This window comes from Phalacrocorax aristotelis, chromosome 16 (assembly GCF_949628215.1).
Source record: "Phalacrocorax aristotelis chromosome 16, bGulAri2.1, whole genome shotgun sequence".
Classification (NCBI taxonomy): domain Eukaryota; kingdom Metazoa; phylum Chordata; class Aves; order Suliformes; family Phalacrocoracidae; genus Phalacrocorax; species Phalacrocorax aristotelis.
The window spans coordinates 532,169-553,786 of NC_134291.1; the positions used below are offsets into that span (position 1 = coordinate 532,169).

A 21,618-nucleotide genomic window follows, 5' to 3' on the forward strand; every position below is an offset into this window, starting at 1 on the left:
AGCTAGTCATCCTCAGTTCCTCTTCTAGTCAGTGGAGAGAAAGGCGTCTCCAAGGGACTTGTTATCTGATCTAGCCTAGAGACATGTTCTTGGGTTAAAGTGATTGCTTTAATTAATTGAAGTTAACTTCATCACAAAAGTATTTTTGGATGGAAAAGCATTTCTATTCCCAAGTGAGAATTTTCAGTTTGACATATGAACAGGAACACCTCTAAAGGCTTTTCTGAAACTCCATGTCGTTCCTGTTTTGCTGATCGCGTGATCATGGGGTGACTTTTCCTTATGGGAAAATGAAGGGGAAGGAAAGAATTGCTGTCAGTGTTCATCACTGGAAAGTTCTCACCACTTACCTTAATGGCGCCTCAAACACTTCTCTCTTGACCTCACATGTGTTTCTGATAGCATCCACTGAGGCACATTAGGAACATGTCTTTAAGTAAAATAATTTAAAAACTTTTAAAGAAATTTTATCTGTTAAAGCCCCAGGCGCACAGGCGCATCTATACTGTGCTATCATTACCGCAGAAAAATCATAGTCAATGTTTTAGCTAATTTGTTTACTGACTCTCCACTCTGATGTGTATGTTCACATACACCAATCCTAGTGCTACTGAACTCAGGGCCATGTACGCCTGCCTGCATCTCCCTACACTAACTCTGTCACCTACCACATTGCAGAAAACTTTTCCCACACCCGTACTCACTGTTCCTCGCACAGAGAAATGCTCATTCCAAAAACCTAACCAGATGTTACTATTCATACTGGCTAATGGCTACAAACAGTACACTGGTTTCTAAACGCAGGCACCAACAGACAAAAATTACTGTATCGCTACTCTGTCAGGGAATACAGCATTGCTGTCGGAGTAAGACCCCACAGCTCTCTGTTCAGCCTTAGCAAGACCTCAGGACTAAGGCTTGTCTGGCTTTGTCTGAAGTTGCCTTGCCTCCCAGGATCTTTTTCTTTAGTTAGCTGTGACAGGAATGTTTGTAATGACTGGGTGGCTATGCCTGATTTCTTTTAGTTCTGATGAAGCTTTGTGCAGTATAGACATCTTTATGCAGCTGCCGGTAGCAAGTAGTTACTCTGCATAAAGTAAATATTGATGACTGCAGCACCATGATGCAGTGTAGAGACACAGGCCCTTATTCTGAATAAATAAAATACAGAATATATACAAAAATTATATTCTCTGTGCAGAATAGATAGAATAAAGGCTGATAGAGAGCACATGCCTGCACTCTGCTCTAGCTCCTGGTGTAGGAATACAAGCCTCAAAGCAGACAGCTGATATGTAGCATAGAGGAGCATATACATGGGATCAGAAAAGGGGCAGGGGTGAACACTGGACACCTCCAGGCACTAAACAATTCAGCAATAATAATTGTTAAAGAAATTAAGACCTCCAAGTGTTGCAAAACCATTTCTACCAATAAACAAAGGGGACACAGGAGAATAACTAGCATTTTTAAATGTGCCATATAAGGTAAATTTTAATTTAGCATGGAGCTGCAAACAACTGAAGAAAGAATAAGAGGTAAAGCATGTTTGAGAATGTATAACAAGATCCCTAAGGAGTCCCTAGGTGAGGAGGAAGAAACCACCACGAGGGCTGGCAGTGTCGGCCACAGGCTGAGGGGGGCAGGCATTTTTTTGTAATTATTAGATCAGTGGGATATTTTTTCTGTTTTTTTTTTTTTTTTCCTATATGCATAAAGTCAGCACTGTAGAATATCATTTGCTGCAAGAACCCAGCCCTCCAAGGACCTTTCGGCTTGACAGGCTGATCACCCAGGGCTGGTATGGATGTGATCAGGAACGTATCTGAGTGAATGTTTTCTTCCCACTTATTTGATCAGCTACTCTCAACACAAACTACACTGAGCTGTGATTTGTACCTGGTTAGTTATTCCATTGGATAATATTCTCACATAATTTTGAAATAAAAAAAAATAAAATTCTTAAAGTTTTTTGAGCAGTGAAATCTCTAAAGCACCATTAGAGACCTTTTGGCTGATATCAATATTCTGCATTTTTCTTAAATGTCCCCAGCTGCAAGAAGCTGTGGCTTGTTCTGAACACTGAATTTACTTCCAGAATATTTTCCAGGGAGGGTATTCCAGATACTGAGACCAACAGGGGCTTTCTTACAGCACAAGACATCACTGCCTGTGAAAGTAAACAGAGTCTGCTTCTTGCCACTCTTCAATAAACTGTACTATGGTTAAAAAATAAGACCAGCACTAACTTCTAAGCTCACGTGTAGTGGATAAGCCTCATGTGTACTGGTTCCTACACTTATCTGACATACTGTGGAAATTAATTAGTCTCTAGATATAGCATTGAAAGCGCAGTGTGACACATGTCTAGTCTGGAGCACAGTAGCAAAGACTGTCTTCTGATCTTCTAGCCAAGATAGAAAAGGCTTCTAAAAGACATGGAAGTGAAAGGAAAAGGAGGTTAAGAATATCTTTTTTCATCGAGTTTGGAGGGAAAAAAAAAACAAAAACAAAGAGCAAAAAACAAGAGAGAGATGCAGAGCACAGAAATTCTTGAAGGAGTGGAGACTTGGTTATACCATAAAAAAACACTATACTGCCAATCTACACGTTTTCCATAGGTGCTTGTAGGTTATGAGAGACCAGAATCCGAAAGCCGTGAAAAATTTTTAGTCTTGTGCTGACAATAGCAGACCAAAAATACTATCTGACTCGTTTTGACAAATTGTGCACAGTGAGAAATGGTCTTTTTCCTTAAATCCATAAGAGGGAGTCTGTGAGCAAAAAATCCTTCAGAAGCACTAGGCCTTCTAACTAGCTAAACCCTGTGCAGGGAACCATGACAGTGACTGAGACAATTCTAGGGTAAAGATGCTGTCTGGTCACATCAGAGTGTGAAAAATGTATACTCTTGCTCTAGTGTGCAGACTGTCTGCAGACAGGATACAAAACTCCTGTTGCTCAGTTGGAACTAGGCAGAGGAATGAAGGCTAAAGTGCAATGATTATTTTCAAGGACGGTATAAGATAACTGATATGCAACTGTTATAAATGAGATAACTGTAGGGTAATTTGGAGGTGAAGAGTCTTGGTAGGGCACTCATATCAGTAACACCTTATCAGACTGAGCTCGCCTAGGTAGCCAGATCAGAACCGCTTAATATGGATAGGGATGTCACAGACCAGGACCAAAGAGCAAAAAGTAACTCAGAGTGGATTGTTTATTTGGAAGGAGTTTGAGAAGAGAAACGGAGATAGAATGGCTACAAAAAGGTGGTTTCAAAAGTAGAAAAAAGTGGGGAATAATGTGTGAAATCAGGTAAAGATAAAAGATGAGAACTTCCAATGGTAGGAGTGCAGTTGCTTATGGATGGTAATGAAGCTGACTACAGAGCCAAGCCCAAAATTGTTAAGGTTAATTTTTTTTACATTGAGAATAGAAATACCATATGTATCTACTGCTCCCAAGACCAAACATGGCTCTGAACACTTTTTCAAGCAAGAATTTCTGTGCTTTCTAAAGCTTGAAAATATTCATAGTAGCGTTACGAATATATGATTGGCTAATCATGCAAGTCAACAAGAAGTCTGTGAATAGTGGGGACCATTCACAGATGGTTATGACTAGGTATAAGCATAGGAATTCTAGCAAATGCCAGAAGTATCTTTAAGTAGAAACTGTACTGTCAGTAGGCTCAGTGATCTCAAAGCTTTCAAAAGAAAATAAAAGGAAAATCAATAAAATAAGAATGGAAGGAGACAGAAACAATGGCTCAGGAAAAAAAGAAAATTAAAATTCATCTAACTGTGAAAACAATGTAGTCACAGAAAATGCCCTACAATGTCATGTGGCTGAAACAAATGGGGATCACAAGACTCACTACAGCCTATATGTTCCATTATCAGGAGCATAAGAAGCACAGAACTAAAGCAATTCACCTGGTTACGTATTAAAAGTGTCTCTGGTTTTGAGTGCTAGAGCCACATATCCTGTCAAATGATATGAAAACCGATATGCCTTTCCATTTCTACTCAAAGGGAGAATTGTATTCTTAGTTGTTAGGCAGCCACTGGTTAAAATAAAGAGCTATGCTGTGGACAAGAACACTCCTATGCTTAGGGAGTTCACGACCCCCAGAAATTATGACTGTGAAGCTAGGATCACCTTTTGGGGCAGACATGGGTCTCAAATCTTGGTTTCTTCTTCCTGGATGAATGCTTTAATCACCAGTGCCCCTAATCATTGCTTTCTCTTCAGTGTGTTAAACTCCTGTTTCCTCCAAGAAACAAAACCAAACAAAGAATCAAAGAACACCCACCCAATGCTATGTCCAGCACTTCTGAAAAATATGAAATGTAAGCAATGTAAATATATGTAGGTGCATGTTCATGCTCTCAGACAGCCTCATGGGATAAGCACTTCAGGGAATTAAGCCCTGGATCTCTGTCAAGTTTCAGGTTTGCACACACACTGTTCAGCTCTGATGTCATCTGGGACAGTTCCTGGAGCTCAGCTCTGGACAAAGGGCTTGAGAATGTACAGACTTTCAGAGCTAGCTGAGGGAGAGCAAGGTCCTCACTTTTGTTCAAGTTTCCCTCTAGATGACTTACCCTTTTTATGGGATCTGCCCTCTGAAAAAATTTATAATTATTCTGTTTTTTCTGGTGTTTCCAATAGTGCTCTGTAGGTGGCAGTGCAGAATACATTTCTCTGGTACTTCACCTGACTAAGAGATTTGAATTTGAGTGTTTGGAAAGATCTGGGTGTTCCGGTTATTACAGTCACTGTATGTCTGTATTTTTCTGCATGACTCAGGCAGTCTTCCTTTACAATTGCTCATTATTATTATTAGACATGTTAGTGTTTTGTCGTTAGTCTTACACATTGTTGGTTGTCTAGCTCTTTCAATTGACTTTTTCCTATTCTTACTCCTACATTACTTGTACCATTGCTCTGGTTCATTTGGGAACAAAGCAAACAAATCACTTGGAACTCCTATAAATTGTTCCTGTTTAGTGTGTGATTTCTTTTTTTTTTTGATGTTTCACCTTCACAGAAAAATGTTTCCAGAACCCTGAATAAATTAAATAAACAACATGTCCTGTTCCATAAAAAGAACAAACAAGTTTACTTGCTGATAGGGAAATTAATATATGTTTATTTAAAGCTGATGCTCTGAAAATAAGTAAAGATAGATGGGGCTTTAGGGCTGATGGAAAATCACATTTCCTCTCTGCTTCTGCAGGTCGCTTGGCATGACTTCTCAGCTCATTTGGCTCAATGTTTTTGCATTCACCTGTGGAAACTGGTGTAAATTTCAGGACACCACAGCCATTTTGCACTGGAAAACACTATGGAGTCTTTTTAGCTCAAACTGCACACAATGTTTCAAGCATTGACACATTATACAATTCTGTGGTTTGGAAATCTTAAATCATGTGGGTTTTGGCAGGCAGCTCCAGCTTTCACATGCAGGAATATGTGTCTTGATTCCCAATGTCATTAGCTTCATTAGAGCAAGTTAGGTTTACAAACTATGTCTAAAAGTCACTTTCTACACCCTCTTGAATAACCTTCTGTCCTTTCCCACTCACTGAAAGCTAACACTGTCTTGGTACCTGCAAACCTAACCATGAAGTCTTTGTTCCTTGTTACAACACTCCAATATCAATGACTCTCTATCATTTGTAGACTTGTCATCCTCTTATTGGAGATGAAAATCAGAACATAGAATTTAGATGACCAGTTACACAACACAAACAGGAGTACTGAATCTTGGTCTCAAAACTTTATGGTAAACCATTCATTTCCCTAGAACCCCCTGGAGCAGTTCTTCCTGGAGGTCATTTCCAAGCACGTAGAGGAAAAGGTGGTCATCAGAAACAGTCAACATGGGTTCACCAAGGGGACATCAGGCTTGACCAACTTGATAGCCTTCTACAATGGCGTGACTGGCTGGATCGATGAAGGGAAAGCAGTGGATATTTTCAGTAAGGCATTCGACAATGTCTCCCATAGCGTCCTCACAGGCAAGCTAAGGAAGTGTGGGTTGGATGAGTGGACAGTGAGGTGGACTGAGAACTGCCTCAACCACAGAGCTCAGAGGGTTGTGATCAATGGGGCAGTGTCTGGATGGAGGCCTGTCACTAGTGGTGTTCCCCAGGGGTCTGTGCTGGGTCAGTCCTGTTCAATATATCACCATCACCGATGACCTGGATGAAGGGACAGAGCATCCCCTCAGCAAGTTCGCTGATGATCTCAAGCTGGGAGGAGCGGCTGATGCACCAGAGGCTGTGCTGGCATCCAGCGAGAGCTGGGCAGGCTGGAGAGCTGGGCCCAGGGGAGCCTCAGGGAATTCAACAAGAGCCAGTGCAAGGCCCTGCCCCTGGGGAGGAACAGCCCCCCACACCAGCACAGGCTGGGGGGGACCTGCTGGAGAGCGGCTCTGCTGAGGAGGCCCTGGCAGTGCTGGGGGGCAGCGAGGTGACCCTGAGCCAGCACCATGTCCTTGGGGCCAAGAAGGCCAATGGTGTCCTGGGGTGCATGGAAAGGAGTGTGGCCAGCAGGGCGAGGGAGGTTCTCCTCCCCCTCTGCTCTGCCCCAGTGAGGCCACATGTGCAGTGCTGTGTCCAGTTCTGGGCCCCCCACTTTAAGAAGGACAGAGAACTACTGGAGAGAGTCCAGTGGAGAGCTACCAAGATGATCAGGAGACTGGAGCATCTCCCTTATGGGGAAAAGCTGAGAGACCTGAGTTTGTTCAGCCTGGAGAAGAGAAGGCTGAGGAGGGATCTCAGCAATACTTATTAACATCTGAAGGGTGGGTGAGAGAGGATGGGGCCAAACTTTTTTCAGAGGTGCCCAACAACAGGACAAGGGGCAATGGGCACAAGTTGGAACATGGGAAGTTCCACCTGAATATGAGGAAAAACTTCTTTGATGTGCGGGTGCCAGAGCAGTGGCACAGGCTGCCCAGAGAGGCTGTGGGGTCCCTTCCCTGGAGACATTCACACCCGACCTGGACACGGTCCTGTGCCCCCTGCTCTGGGTGTGCCTGCTCAAGCAGGGGGTGGGACGGGATGATCTCCAGAGGTCCCTTCCAACCCCTGCCATTCTGGGGTTCTGTGAACCCCAAAGGGTGTCCCATAACTGTGATTGCTAGGTTAACAGATAATGTGCCTCTGCAGGAAATGTGAAAGCTAGGTCAACTAGTTGATATGGTCCTGAAATTGCTGGGAAAAAGGCACATCTGCCTTGCAGGTACCAAGAATGGAAAGCAGCCTGCAGCACCTGGAAGTGCAGTACACCAGCCTCATCTGTGTCCCAGCACTCAGCTGCCCACAGCAGCTTTGTGTACTGGCTCCCAAGCCAGCTTGCTCAAAGACCTTTTCCTGACAGATACATACATATCATCCATATTGCTGAACAGCCATTATTTACAGTGGCAACCTCTTTATGGTACCTTTTGCTTGTTTTTGAAGATCTATTTTTATCATGGAGTTTATAAAAATGTTCTATGTGTGAAGTTAGTTGAAGGCCAATGACAAGAATTTGAGACAGTCCCATGAACAACTGCAAGCAAAGGCAGGACAGAAGGCTAGATGTTTCTTTATACAATTTAATTGATACAGTACTAAAAGCTTTTACATGACTATCCAGCCTCTTGGACTAGATAGGTCAGGCATGTGAATCACACCGTAGATGCTATATTTACTTTCAAAGTATCTCTGTCACATGGCTATACATAGCCATTCTCATTCAGGGCAAGCAGCCCTAACAAACGCAATGCTCTAGGAAATTGCTAAATGACTTTAATTAAACCTGTAATATAAAAAATTACAAAAATACAAAAGAATGCTTTATCTGTATCGGGAGTCTTCATAGCCATAGTAAGTGATTCTGTTTTCTCTATCTTTTAGAACTGAAAATACTTCTATTATGTGTTTTATCTGAAATTAGGATTAAAAGCTTTTTATCTGTTTTCCTGTAATAGCAATATAATTAAAAGTTCAGTGTTATATTTTAGCCTATATTTTGCCTCAATGCAATATTTGTACTAAAATTCTATTATGTTTTTGCCAACATAATTTTGAATAAAAGGAATCCAGATTTGGTTAGACTATGCAATAATGAGGAAAACAGGCAAACAAACAATATTGCCCTTTTTATTAAATAATTACATTAAGCCATTGATCGGAAAATAAACTTCTCACTGCTTCAAGAATTTGGCATTGCTGATCACTGGATTTTCTGTATATGAAAACATTGCTTTTTTAGATAAGAATAATTTGAAAAATAATGGATGCATATTATGGTTACTGTTACTCTCATATGTTCTTTTGTTTTCTGCAGAGATGGGTATTCTTGCTGTACTTGCTGTACCATTGCTTCTTTTAGGGATAAGTGGAATCATTTATATTTACCAGTCAGTCAAGTGGCTATTGTCCAAGTCAGCTGTGCAAAACAAGGTTGTGGTGATCACAGATGCCATCTCTGGACTGGGCAAGGGTGAGTTGTCTCATTTCTTTTCAGTCTCAGTTCAGAGAACAGAAATAGCCTGAGAACCACTCTCTAGCTGATAAAATGTGCACGCATTACCTTGTATATATCCATAGCTGGCTGGATGAAACAGAAGTTAAGAAATATATTTTTAAACAAATCCTATGGTTTTAAATTTACATTTTTGGTTTCAGCCACAAGAACTGCTGGTAAACTTTTAGGAACTGCAGAGCTTTGTATGCACATTAAGAATGCTATTTTTAGCATGTTGCTACTATGAGATCTTATTTCACAGGCTGTCACTGCAGGGTAGCAGCAAATCAGTAAAAACAGGTGTCACCTTACTCTTTACATGTTCCTTTTCAGCCTTTAAAGGCTTCAATATTTCCTGCTCCCTCTAAGCAACAGTGCTTACCCCTCTGTCCTGTTCATACCTCTGCCCCCTATTACCCATGTTATTCCTCTTCCCTTGACATCCTCCAGTACCTCAACTGGGCTGCCTGGCTATGTGTAATGATGGGTTCAGCGGATGGAAGGAAAGGGTATGTGATAATTTATCTATTTATATAAGCTCATTGCCTGGTTGGCCAGCCACTTAGCATATACTACTTCTTGGTTCATACTTTCTGCCTACATGGTGCTGCCAGATTAAAGGTACTGTCATATATTGTTTATGGACAGTCCTGCTCTAGGCATCACCTGAGGGGCAGTAGATGCAAGTGCCTGATAAGGCAAACATAACTTGAGGCTACATTTTGGTGTTTTCAGTGAAGACTGAAAACTGTATGTTGGAAACCTTGCACTTCCAAGCAGAAAATAGATGGGGAAAGGAAATGCTTTTGCAGAATTATTCCTTAGCAGAACAGAGTAGTCACCTGCAACAGAAATACACACTATGCTGGCAAGGAGTGCTCTTTATCAGAGCCTGCTAGCAAAAGGTATGAAATAATTCTGACATCCACATCCCACCTCATTTTTCCCTTTCCCTGACACACTTCTGTTTCAGTTGAAGGTAGTATTAGCATGCGTTTTCTCTGATTAGTTATATTTTAGTATTTTTGTTTGGAGAGGAGTGATTTGAAGTTCTCCAGCTGAGGTTGGGTGTCTTATAGAATCATAGAATGCCTGGAGGTTTCTAGACAAAAGTCCTGCTTGGACCAGGAACATCACCAGTGCTAGATCTGGTTGGGTGTGGCTTCAAGTCAAATCTTGGAAACCTCCAAGGATAAAGAACATTTATTGAACATTTCTTCTGGAACCTTGCTCTAGCACTGCATGACCCCTGGGGAAAATTTTCCTGAGTTCAATGTCCTTATTAACCTTTCTTAATTTTTTTTTTTGTGACTACTGTCTCTTGAGGCTACAAAAGCAATCACCTCCCCACACCCCACCCCCACCCCCTTTTTCACATAGATGAAAAAAAGAAGTAACTAAAATTTTATTTTCTTATCCTAAATATACCTACTGCCAGCATCCCAGAGGGTGATACTGAGAAGGTATTTGCAGGCTTGAATTGTTCCGAATCATGAATAATTTACTGTGCAGCTCACTCATGCACATGCAATGGCCATTTGTCCAGAGCTTTAAAATACCAGCTGTCTGGCCAGCTGCTGCATATTTGAGCTCCTAGGCAACAGCCAAATTCCTTTTCCCACATGCCAGATTTTCCGGACTGAAGGCAACATTCATCAAAGTTAAAAAAGAGAAACAAAAACTATGATGATGGAAGATGTTTGCAATGGTTTATGGTTGTTATTTAAACCTGATTCCTGTTTCTTCTTGGTGCTATAACTAAGAAAAGTCCAAAGTCCAGGATAGTTCTAGAGGAGAACATCACTGGTTTCCCTTTTACCCTTTTATTGCTGTTCACACAGAAATCACATTTTATTGACAAGGCTTCTCCAACTTCTGTGTTTATAGGAAAAACACTGGTGTGGTTATAGTACTGGCAAATAATCTTTTGGGCTTTAAATCAAAAATCTTTCTATGCTAGAAAAAAGAAAATGAAAGACATTCATAAAATTACTGTTGTAAATAATGAAAAAAATTACATAAATAAAAGTATCCAGCTGCACAGGTTTATAAATATAGAAGAGTGATCCAGAAGTGCTTCCATACAGATATTAAGAGTCTAACATGGACATATAAGAAATTTAAGATAGGCTTATCAGCATAACTGGATTTACCTGTGGGTATTGAAATCTGAAGAAAAAACTTTTTGGAGGACAGAGAGCTATTGCTGTACTATTGCCCATTCAACAAAGGCCATAGGAGCTAAGACAGGTCAAACAGGCTGGAAAAGCATGAGTAGACCACATTCCTGTTCTTCCCATGCTGAATATGTAACTGTCATACAGATGTGATTTAGGGACCAAATATGAGGGCTCCAAGGCTGATAGCTTTTTGGAAGACCTAATCAGGAAAAAATTCCATGTAAGGAAAAACAATCCTGATTTCCAATCCTACCAGTACACATAACCCACTGTCAACTAATTGTCTGGCTGCACCCAAACGAAATCTCTGGTATGGGGCACAGAGGGCACATCATCAGTTGCATCCTCAGACCTAGCTGCAAGACATTATTTATTCCAAGAAAGAAAAAGGTAGGTGATTGTGCACTTTTCCTGTTCAAAAGGAAAACCTTGACAGATTGCTACACTGGAAGCCACAGTTTCAGTACAGCTGAGGTAGAACATAGAACAAAACATAGAATCATAGAATCATTAAGGTTGGAAAAGACCTCCGGGATCATCAAGTCCAACCATCAACCCAACACCCCCAGTGCCTCCTAAACCATGACATGAAGTGCCACGTCTACACGTCTTTTAAATACCTCCTGGGATGGTGACTCCCCCACCTCTCTGGGCAGCCTGTTCCAATGCCCGACCACTCCTTCAGTGAAGAAATTTTTCCTAATATCCAATCTAAACCTCCCCTGATGCAGCTTGAAGCCATTTCCTCTCATTCTGTCACAAGTTACTTGGGAAAAAAGACCAACACCCACCTCACCAAAGCCTACTTTCCAGTAGTTGTAGACCGCGATACGGTCTCCCCTCAGCCTCCTCTTCTCCAGCCTAAACACCCCCAGCTCCCTCAATCTGTCCTCATAAAACCTGCTTTCCAGACCCCTCACCAGCTTTGTTGCCTTTCTCTGGACACGCTCCAGCACCTGAATGACCTTCTTGTCCTGACGGGCCCGAAACTGAAGCCAGGATTCGAGGTGGGGCCTCACCAGTGCCAAGCCCAGGGGTCCCATCCCTGCCCTGCTCCTGCTGGCCACACCATTGCTGACACAAGCCCGGGTGCTGGTGGCCTCCTTGGCCACCTGGGCACGGCTGGCTCATGCTCAGCCGGCTGTCAGCCAGAACCCCCAGGGCCTTCTCCACCGGGCAGCTTTGATGTGTATCCTGTAGCAGCCTATAACAGCCAGAGGAATACAACTGACAATGAATTCCTAAAAGATGTCCATGAGATAGCTATGCTGCATGATCTTAAACACCTTCCTTTGTTCAAACTGATGGGACAGTGAGGAATATATTCTCCCTCAACACCACCTAGAGAAGAAAATAAACCAGACTCACACTGTCAGTATGCTCCAGCATGTTATTTCATAACCTGGATTGTGGTGATCACATACTCCCATGAAGACCTAAACGAATGAGTTGGTTGCAATCTTGTACCCAGTGCTGAGGTGGGGTTATGGGTAACACTGACTGCCAGTCCCTCTTGTTATGTGAGTCCCCACTTTCAGAAAAGCCAGTCATAGTTTACTTGCATAAGAAAGGGAGAATAATCCTCCACAGAGACCTAGCTTAAACTGGGGTGAGCCCCTAGCTCAGGATACCCTTGAGAATGGAGGAAAAGCAGTGCCAACCCAGCATAGCCAGAAACTTCTTAGTGGCCTTCACAGGAAGGCTTCAGGGAATGTGTCTGAAGAAGAGGTAGCTCAAGCTGGTCCCTGATGCTGCTGCTGACTACTGGAAAGGTCTAATACTCAGGAGAGAAAGGTCTTGGGGTGGATTACCTATGGAAGGAAGATTCTGTAGAAGAAAGGCCTCTCTCATCTGTGGGCCAGTGGGTGGTAAGTTTCTGTGTGTTGCTGTTTCTCAAAATAGTAGATGAATTTCATGTTGCCAAGAGTGTCATGAAGGTGGCATACAGATAGAGTTGTACCATTTACTGGAGTTGGTTGGTTTCTTCTTTATACTGCAGTAGACATGAAGGTTTGTAAAAGATGCAGTTTGCATTGTGACAACCTTAAGTGTGTATTCTTATATATAGCAAGTGTGTCTGTAGATGGACAGATTTAAGGAAGAAAGATAATCAGGACAATTTTTCTAACTCAAACCATCATCCATTAACTGGCATACTGTTTGTTTCTTAACTAAATTTTTATTAAATCCCATGACTAAACAGTACCATTGTACTGTACCATTAATTGTGCATTATACCATTACATTAAATTTTATTACTTACATATGTATTATTGCCGTTTAGTGCTTTCTTTTTCTCATGTATGTTTATTCTTAAAAATTAATTAATTTTAAAGCATAGTTTCAACGTCATTAGCAAAAACAGCATCCCATTTCAAGCAAAATAAACAAAACCAAATTGTTATTATTGTTATTAATTCGTTTGAACGTATTTCTCTCCTAGAATGTTCTCGGGTGTTTCACACAGGAGGAGCAAAGCTTGTGTTGTGTGGCAGGACATGGGAGAAGTTAGAAGCCTTGTATGATGCTTTAATTAGTGTGGCAGACCCCAGTATGGTAAGTATTCCCTCACCCTTCTTCAGGTACACAAACCTAACCCACAAAAAACACAAAGTGCTTTTAAATCCAGTAAAACAATGTACATGAAACGTGTTTCACTGTTAGTGGTGATTTTCGTCACCCAGGTAAGACAACCAACACAGTCCAGAGAGAGAGAAAATAAAAACACCTCTGAAGGTGCCATGATGCCAAAAGTTTAAGTCAGAAATCCTGCTCTCTTGAGCTAATTCAAGGCAATTACTGTAAAGCAACTGTGTGGTCTTGCATTTTGAACAAGCCACCCAACTAGAAATTCTAGGGAGAGGAATTTGCCTGTTAATTTGGGTGAAAGGGATCCAAAATGCTTAATTTAATTATAGGAACTATCACCTATTTTACACATAATTAGAGTGCTCAAGGAGTGGGAGGTGGGTCTAAAGATTGAATTAATTTTGAGTTTTTGCACTAGTTTGAGAGAAGTCCCTAGCTGGAAGGGCATGGAAGTGTATGAATAAGAGTGCCCTTTCCTCATTACCACTGACTGGGTCACCATGCAAATAGACATGCAAGGCTGCCCCTGCTGACAGTTCTTTGGAACGTGTTTCTCTGGTGCCCGTAGGAAAGCTTTCTTTCTGTGACCAACAAAGAGCTGACTCATTTCAGGGCACAGGTGTTCCTGAAGGCATCACATGAATTCTACAGCCATTGCTCACCAGACCAACAAATATTTGTGTTTGACCATTTTTTTTTTTGCAGTGAGCTTCATTCATCTGCATAAATAACTGTAAAAGTAGTGTGTTCATGCTAGTCTGTGCAGACTCAACTAGAAAAAAAAATTTCAAGTATGACTAAGGGATCTGCATTACATCATTGTTGTAAGATAGTAAGAGAAGATACTCAGAGTTCATTCCTCTGTCCCGTAGCTGATAAAATCTACATCTTTGCAGAAATCGTACCAATGTAAACTCTATTTGGATAGCTTATAGCTGAACAATCCATTCCTACCTTCCAGTTGCCCCCCATGTATATGTAAATTATCTATCAAAGCACTATATCCTAGACTATGTGATCAGCAAAGTTCTCTAGACGGCTGCTTACAGAAAGACCATAACTTGGAGAGATAGTAGTCACCCCCGTGTCTATTGCCTGGCCCCACTGATTACAAGAAGGACAAAACTCAATAGGGTAGAGCTAGTCCAACTTACCCTTCCCATGGTGTTCTGCTTCAGCTGAATTTCGGTCTATGAACATCTATTGCTGAACTACATATTTCCTAGAGCAGGTTAAAAGAAAACCAAAGTTTTTGTAGGAACAATAAAAGTACTTTCTTCAGATACCAAGGTAAATTAATTCACAAGACAAGTAAATAGAAGTACATTTTTGTATCACTGGTATCCTTGAAATAAGTCTCTTCTTTATTAGACGTATGCACCAAAGATCATACTTCTGGATATCTCAGACATAAACAGCATTCAAGATGTAGCTAAGGAAATCCTGAATTGCTACGGCTGTGTGGATATACTGATCAACAACGCAAGTATGAAAGTGAAAGGAGCAGTGCAGAGCATTTCACTTGAACTTGATAAAAAGATAATGGATGCCAACTATTTTGGTCCTGTAACCTTAAGCAAAGGTATTTTAAATTTATTGTCCTGTTTTGCTGTTGCCACTTAAAGCTTGATATCCGAGTCACTGGCATTACACTGTTTCATTTGCACTTATTTTTGCCACCTTCGTTAAATTCAAAAACAATTCTGTGGAAATCAATAGACTGAAATTGAGGTGTAGATCAAAATCAGAGTGCCTGGATTTGGAAATAGATTGGTCAGGAAATATAAGCAGATGTTTGAAAGACAGACATTTTTAAAAATGTCTGCTTATTTTATTTTGCGTATAGTGACTCTTTTATTTATGTGCTTACTGTCTTTGTTACAAACACGTTCAAAACTCTTGTAAGTATATAGACAAGCTGACAATTAAATGTGATAATACCGCACCCAAATCTGCATGTAGAATCCAGGTGAAGTCTAGAAGACAGTCAATTTCCAGCTACTGGATTTTGAGATAATTTTTATTTTGAGTATTGGTATTGAGACAACCTTAATTAAAGTTGAGCTATCTACACTTCAGCTGCCACTTCTTTTCACTAAATACATTGAGCTCTTTTTCTTATGTGGCTCTTTCTCTTTTTGTTTTTTTCAGCCATTCTTCCCAACATGATCTCAAGAAGAACTGGCCAAATTGTTTTAATTAATAGTATCCAAGGAAAAATAGGAATCCCATTTCGTGCAGCTTGTAAGTTATACATAGCAAAAATGTACATTCTAATGCATAAACTGAGATTATTCCCTGGCACTGATAATAGGTTATGAAAGGTGCTAATCTGCATCCTAATTCAGTAAACTATTAATACAGTATTTGTCTGAAAATTTTTGAAAGAAGTGGAACTAAAAAAGAAATAGTTAAAATACCATCTTTGAAGTACAACCAGTGCCTAAGGTACTGGAGGACAAAATTATATTAAATGTGACAGAAAGGTTTTTTATGATCTTAGGAGGCATTCAGGAAACAGCAAACTTGTAGGTCTAACATCTGTACTGCGCATAATAGTAGAAACCATAATGAATAATGAAGTAGTATATAAACATAACATTCTGGTAGATGCTACCTACTGTTTGTAAAGGAGACTCATGCACCTAATAGATTTATGTGTGGGAGTGTGCTGGTTTTGGCTGAGAAGGGGTTCATTCTCTTCACTGTGGTGCCTGTGGTGGTCGGGGACCTTTCCAGCTTCCCACGCTCTGCTGCGTGGCGGGGGGGCTGGGAGGGGCGGGGCCACGGCCGGGGCAGCTGACCCCGACTGGCCAATGGGATGTTCATTCTATACCATGTGACACCATGCCCAGTATATTAAGGGGGGCAGTTTGCAGCTTAGGGGTGGTGTGGTGTTGGGTTGGTAGGTGGTGAGTGGCTGTGTTGCGTGCGGTTTGTTTTGGTGGTTCATCCCCCTTCCCCCCTCTGCCCCCCCCCCAGTTTTTGCACCTCTTGTTGTTTTTCCTTTCCATTACATTATATTTTTTTAATTATTAAACTGTTCTTATCCCAACCCACGAGCGTTACCCTTCTGATTCTCTCCCCCATCCCACGGGTGGGGGAGTGAGTGAGCAACTGTGTGGGGCTGAGTTGCCAGCTGAACCACGACAGGGAGTATAAAAAGAGATGTAGTAATTGTATTCTGCTTGGCTTTCCTGCAAATTTTCAAGAAGTTCTTTCATCCAAAGCTCCTAATGAAACTAAACTTTCTTGAACTATGATGAAAGGTCTTTGCATTAATAAAAGGTAGAGTTAGTGAACAGAAACTATAGGATAGATGTAAATAGGCATTTTTAACCATGACAGGAGGTCAGAGTGGATGATGGGCTGTGAAGGAAAAGGTCTGTGAGACCTCAGGATTGTGACTTATAGTTCCCTGAAAGTAAAATACAGTGATAGAAACTGTAAGGAAAGAAATTGAGAAAAAAAAAGTCCTGTCTTTATGCCTTTGTATAAATCTATGCAGTGCCCACATTTTGAACATTGTGTGCAATTGTGGTCCCCCATCTCAAAAGAAGTATAAGAACTACAAAAAAAAGCTCAGAAAAAAAACAGCACATTGATGGAACGTCTGGAATGCTTTCCATCTAGGAAAGACCTGATTGTGTCAGAATACATTGTATGTGTATAAAATAATGAGTACCAGAAGAACTAACAGAGACAGTTTGTACAATGCTTCAACTGATATCTGTGTTGCATGAAATGAAGCTGATCTCCTTCCATGACCAGGTGACCTGCCTAGTGGATGAGGGAAAGGCTGTGCCTGTTGCCTACCTGGACTTTAGCAAAGCCTTTGACACTGTCTCCCACAGCATCCTCCTAGAGAAGCTGGTGGCTCATGGCTGGAACAGGTGTACTCTTTGCTGGGTAAAAACTGGCTGGCTGGCCGAGCCCAGAGAGTTGTGGTGATTGGAGATAAACCCAGCTGGTGGCTGGTCATGAGTGGGGTTCTCCAGGGCTCAGAGTTGGGGCGAGTCTTGTTTAATATCTTTATCAATGATCTGGACGAGGGGATTGAGTGCACCCTCAGTCAGTTTTCAGATGACACTGAATTGGGCAGGAGTGTTGATCTGCTTGAGGGCAGGAAGGCTCTGCAGAGGGACCTGGACAGGCTGGATGGATGGACCAAGGCCAATTGTGTGAGGTTTAACAAGGCCAAGTGCCAGGTCGTGCCCTTGGGACATAACAACCCCTTGCAATGCTCCAGGCTTGGGGCAGAGGGGCTGGAAAGTGCCCAGCGGAGAAGGCCCTGGGGGTGCTGGCTGACAGCCGGCTGGGCATGAGCCAGCAGTGCCCAGGTGGCCAAGAAATCTAAAGTGATAGGCAGTGATAGGTTAGCAGTTGGACTTGATGATCTTAAGGGTCTTTTCCAACCTTAACGATTCTATGTTTCTATGATAAAGCCATCCTGGCTTGTATCAGGAAAAATGTGGCCAGCAGGAGCAGGGTAGTGATGGTGCCCCTGTACTGGCGTGGTGAGGCCACACCTTGAATATTGTGCCCAGAGAAAGGCAACAAAGCTGGTGAAGGGTCTGGAAAGCAGGTTTTATGAGGACAGATTGAGGGAGCTGGGGGTATTTAGGCTGGAGAAGAGGAGGCTGAGGGGAGACCGTATCGCGGTCTACAACTACTGGAAAGTAGGTTTTGGTGAGGTGGGTGTTGGTCTTTTTTCCCAAGTAACTTGTGACAGAATGAGAGGAAATGGCTTCAAGCTGCATCAGCGGAGGTTTAGATTGGATATTAGGAAAAATTTCTTCACTGAAGGAGTGGTCGGGCATTGGAACAGGCTGCCCAGAGAGGTGGGGGAGTCACCATCCCAGGAGGTATTTAAAAGACGTGTAGACGTGGCACTTCATGTCATGCTTTAGGAGGCATTGGTGGTGTTGGGTAATGGTTGGACTTGATGATCCCGGAGTTCTTTTTTAACCTTAATGATTCTATGATTCTAAGGATTTTCAAAACAAACTTTTGGAGAACCTTCTTTCTGTTCACGGAGCTCACCTGACATATTTTTTAGTTTATATTACATCCAGGTTGATTTTCACTGCAAACTGAGACAAATACAAGGTGGATGAGTGTTTTGAAGCTTTGCTGCACTTAAAACATCAATCTGGTTTTTTGTCAATGTTCACATACTATTACCCTTTACTACCATTCTCAATAAAAAGGCACTAGGAGCAGTTAAAAAAAAATTCTTAATATTCAGTTACTTGAAAATTAACTTCAATATTAAAAGCATCTTGAATTGCTGCTGCAGTGCAAAGGCCTCATTAGTTTACAAAACTATTTAGTTTTGTAATTTGTAAAAGGCCTAAGTAGTTTACTCCTGCATTCCAGAAATGGCCATTTATTGTACTGCATTTTATTGATGAGTCACAAACTGCAGCAACAGATGGTGTGGAGACTCATCTCAGGGATAGCTGTCCATCCACTGAAGACATTTTTAAACTGTAGAGATAATAGAAGTATTATTCCTTAACCAGGACTTAATATTTCTGATTGGGAAATCAGACACATGCTCTTTGACATGTACTGAGAGACTGACAGCATACCTCATGCATAATTGTTCTGTAAAAATAATTTTCTTTTGTTTGTTTTAAATGTCATATGATAATTTCACTGAGTGAAGTAATTCACTGTGCTTTTGCCTTTCTGCTAATAATTCCGTCGTCAATTTTCTGAAGATTCATGTTTTATGGAGCTCTACCATACATTTATATTTATGCATTCATATATCCAAACATGCATATATGGGGTTTTTTTTCTTTCTTTTAGATGCTGCTTCTAAGCATGCTGCTGTAGGCTTTTTTGATTGTCTTAGAGCCGAAATGGAAGAATTTGATATTTCTGTCAGCACTGTAAATCCAACGTTCATCTGTGCATACCATCGCCAACCAGCACCTGGCAACTGGGAGGCATCTATTTGGAAGTGTAAGGTTTGATGCATCATGAGAGACAGTAGAGGAGGCCTCTATAGCAGTACAGAGGCTTTTCCAAGGGAGAGGAAAGAAGCATAGGGAAAAGCATAGAACTGACAGAAAGGATGAACATGTTCAGCCTGGAGAAGACTGAGGGGGGACCTTATCAATGCTTATAAATATCTGAAGGGCGGGTGTGAAGAGGATGGGGCCAAACTCTTTTCAGTGGTGCCCAACAACAGGACAAGGGGCAACGGGCACAAGTTGGAACACAGAAAGTTCCCTTAAACATGAGAAAAAACTCCTTTGCTGTGCAGGTGCCAGAGCAGTGGCACAGGCTGCCCAGAGAGGCTGTGGAGTCCCTTCCAACCCCTGCTATTCTGGGATTCTGTGATTCTGTTAGGGGAGCAAAAGGAAAGAGAGATTGGAGTGATCAGATAAGCCTGCTGAAAAGATAAGGAATACTGGAAAGGAAACATTATGTGAGAAAATAAATACACCAGGGCATGGGGATTGGAGGTAGAGCAGAGCATGAAAGGTCCCACAGGAAAGTTCCACTGCGCTCAAGTTGCTCTTTCTCTTAGGGACTGTGAGGATTTTACTTCAAAATAGTAAAAAGATCTTAGGGACATACTGATGAGGAGAAGGGAAGGAGTATGGTTTGAAAGTGTGTAGGAATTTGACTAATTTGACTGATGCACTAGCTGTGTATCTTTTCACCACCATTCCCTCAGATGTGTCTCTCTGTCTATCTGTCTGCCTTTCAGTAGCTTTCACACCTTTCTGTTTGATTTACAGTCTTTTTCAGAAAGGTGGCATATGGTGTGCACCCAGTGGAGGTGGCAGAGGAAGTCTTGCGCACAGTGAGCAGTAAGAAGCAGGAGGTGCTTATGGCCAACCCTCTCCCCAGAGCAGCAGTTTACATTCGCACCTTCTTACCTGAGCTGTTTTTTGCCATTGTTGCCTCGGGGATTAGGGAAAAGCTGAAGATTGAAGAGGAAAATTGATTTTGTTTGTTTCTTTTCCCGGCTTTTGACCTGAAAAAATGTTTATGTTTCAAATGTCCATGATTTCTGCTTCTCACTATGGGTAGAATAAAGCAGGAGAATTTATTAAATGTGAACCAGCCAATGTCTCACTTAGTGATTCATTACTATTGACACACATTTGTCTGTGAGACTTCTACTCTTCTGGGTTTAGTGAATATGATGAGATGTCATTGTTTGTATGGGAAACAACAGTATGGGAAAAACTCTGCTAGGAACTCTATTGCTGTTATAAGAGAGTGATTCCCAGTCTAAAAAGGTACATCAAAGTTTGGGGACCTGCAGCAACGTATCAGAACAGTCTGTCAGTGCTAGGACTGATGGGAACTTAAAAGAACAAAGGGAGGGGGAAGTAGGGAGATATGGGAGACAGAGGAGTAAAAATCAGTGGAAAATAGGGTTAGAGCCTGGATCAAAGTGTTCCTCAGATGTGCTTTTTGGAAGTACTTGCACGATATGCAAATGGTGGGCCCAAATAATGGCGTATCTCATTCAATATCTCATCTATGACAGGACCCTGGAGTACATGATTAAAAGATTAATTATAGAAATGGGAGAATAATACAGAGAGATGCCCTGTGTTATACTCTCCCAGGTGCTGGTAATCTGCTACACAGTTTGAAACAGGATCTGTCTTTGCATCTTGTTACACTATCAGTTTTTCCCACAATTTTTTCAAATTCCTATTTGAAACACTCCTTCCCTGAGGAAAGAAACTAATCATATATGTAAAAAAATACTTCCTTATGTTTACTTTAAACTTGGTGTCAGATAATATTAACTGATATCTCCTACTTTTTTTACTGTGAGAGGCAAAAAATAATGGTACTCAATAATTCATTCACTCCCAGTCATCCATGCCCATCATACTTTCCATGTAGTTGCCTGTTTTCCAAGATGGTGAGCCCTGGTATCTATTCACTGTCTCTTTGGGAGAAGTCCAGATTATTATTCTTGTTTTCCTGTATATCTTTTCTTGGTTTACCTTATCTTTTTTTTTCTTTTTCTTTTTTTTTTTTTTTTTTAAGATGGACAGGCCACAGCTGCATGCAGCATTCAAGATAGATGAACAATCTGGATTCACAGACAGGCACACAGACACTTCCTGGCTTTTTCACTTCTTTTCTTATTTTGCATGTCTTATGCAAATTCCTGGTTTTGAGATATCTTTCTGACTGCTACTGAGCTTTGAGGTCCCTTGTCCACTCTGCTACGTATAGTAATTAACCATCATACCCAACAAGAGCATGGCCATTACTCATGTCAGTTGTGTAAATGCCATATATTCTGAATGTCCTCTCACTCCTAGTCATT

The 21,618-nt window shown here is 41.5% G+C and overlaps 1 protein-coding gene across 3 annotated transcripts in view; it reads left to right on the forward strand.

Annotated features, from left to right (window-relative positions):
* Window positions 1–20,402, forward strand: part of DHRS7C (dehydrogenase/reductase 7C) — a 29,568-nt gene extending 9,166 nt beyond the window's left edge. The window contains exons 2-8 of one of the 3 annotated variants that reach the window (XM_075111203.1): window positions 5,816–5,990; window positions 8,350–8,505; window positions 13,153–13,265; window positions 14,670–14,880; window positions 15,450–15,542; window positions 19,116–19,271; window positions 20,057–20,402. In XM_075111203.1, coding sequence (XP_074967304.1) covers window positions 8,352–8,505; window positions 13,153–13,265; window positions 14,670–14,880; window positions 15,450–15,542; window positions 19,116–19,271; window positions 20,057–20,265 — 936 coding nt within the window. In that variant the 5' untranslated portion in view covers window positions 5,816–5,990; window positions 8,350–8,351 and the 3' untranslated portion in view covers window positions 20,266–20,402. Of the gene's footprint in view, window positions 1–5,815; window positions 5,991–7,364; window positions 7,887–8,349; window positions 8,506–13,152; window positions 13,266–14,669; window positions 14,881–15,449; window positions 15,543–19,115; window positions 19,272–20,056 lie in introns of those variants that run through there. The other 2 variants (XM_075111202.1, XM_075111201.1) reach the window with 2 other exon arrangements.
* The last annotated feature ends 1,216 nt before the right edge of the window (window positions 20,403–21,618 follow it).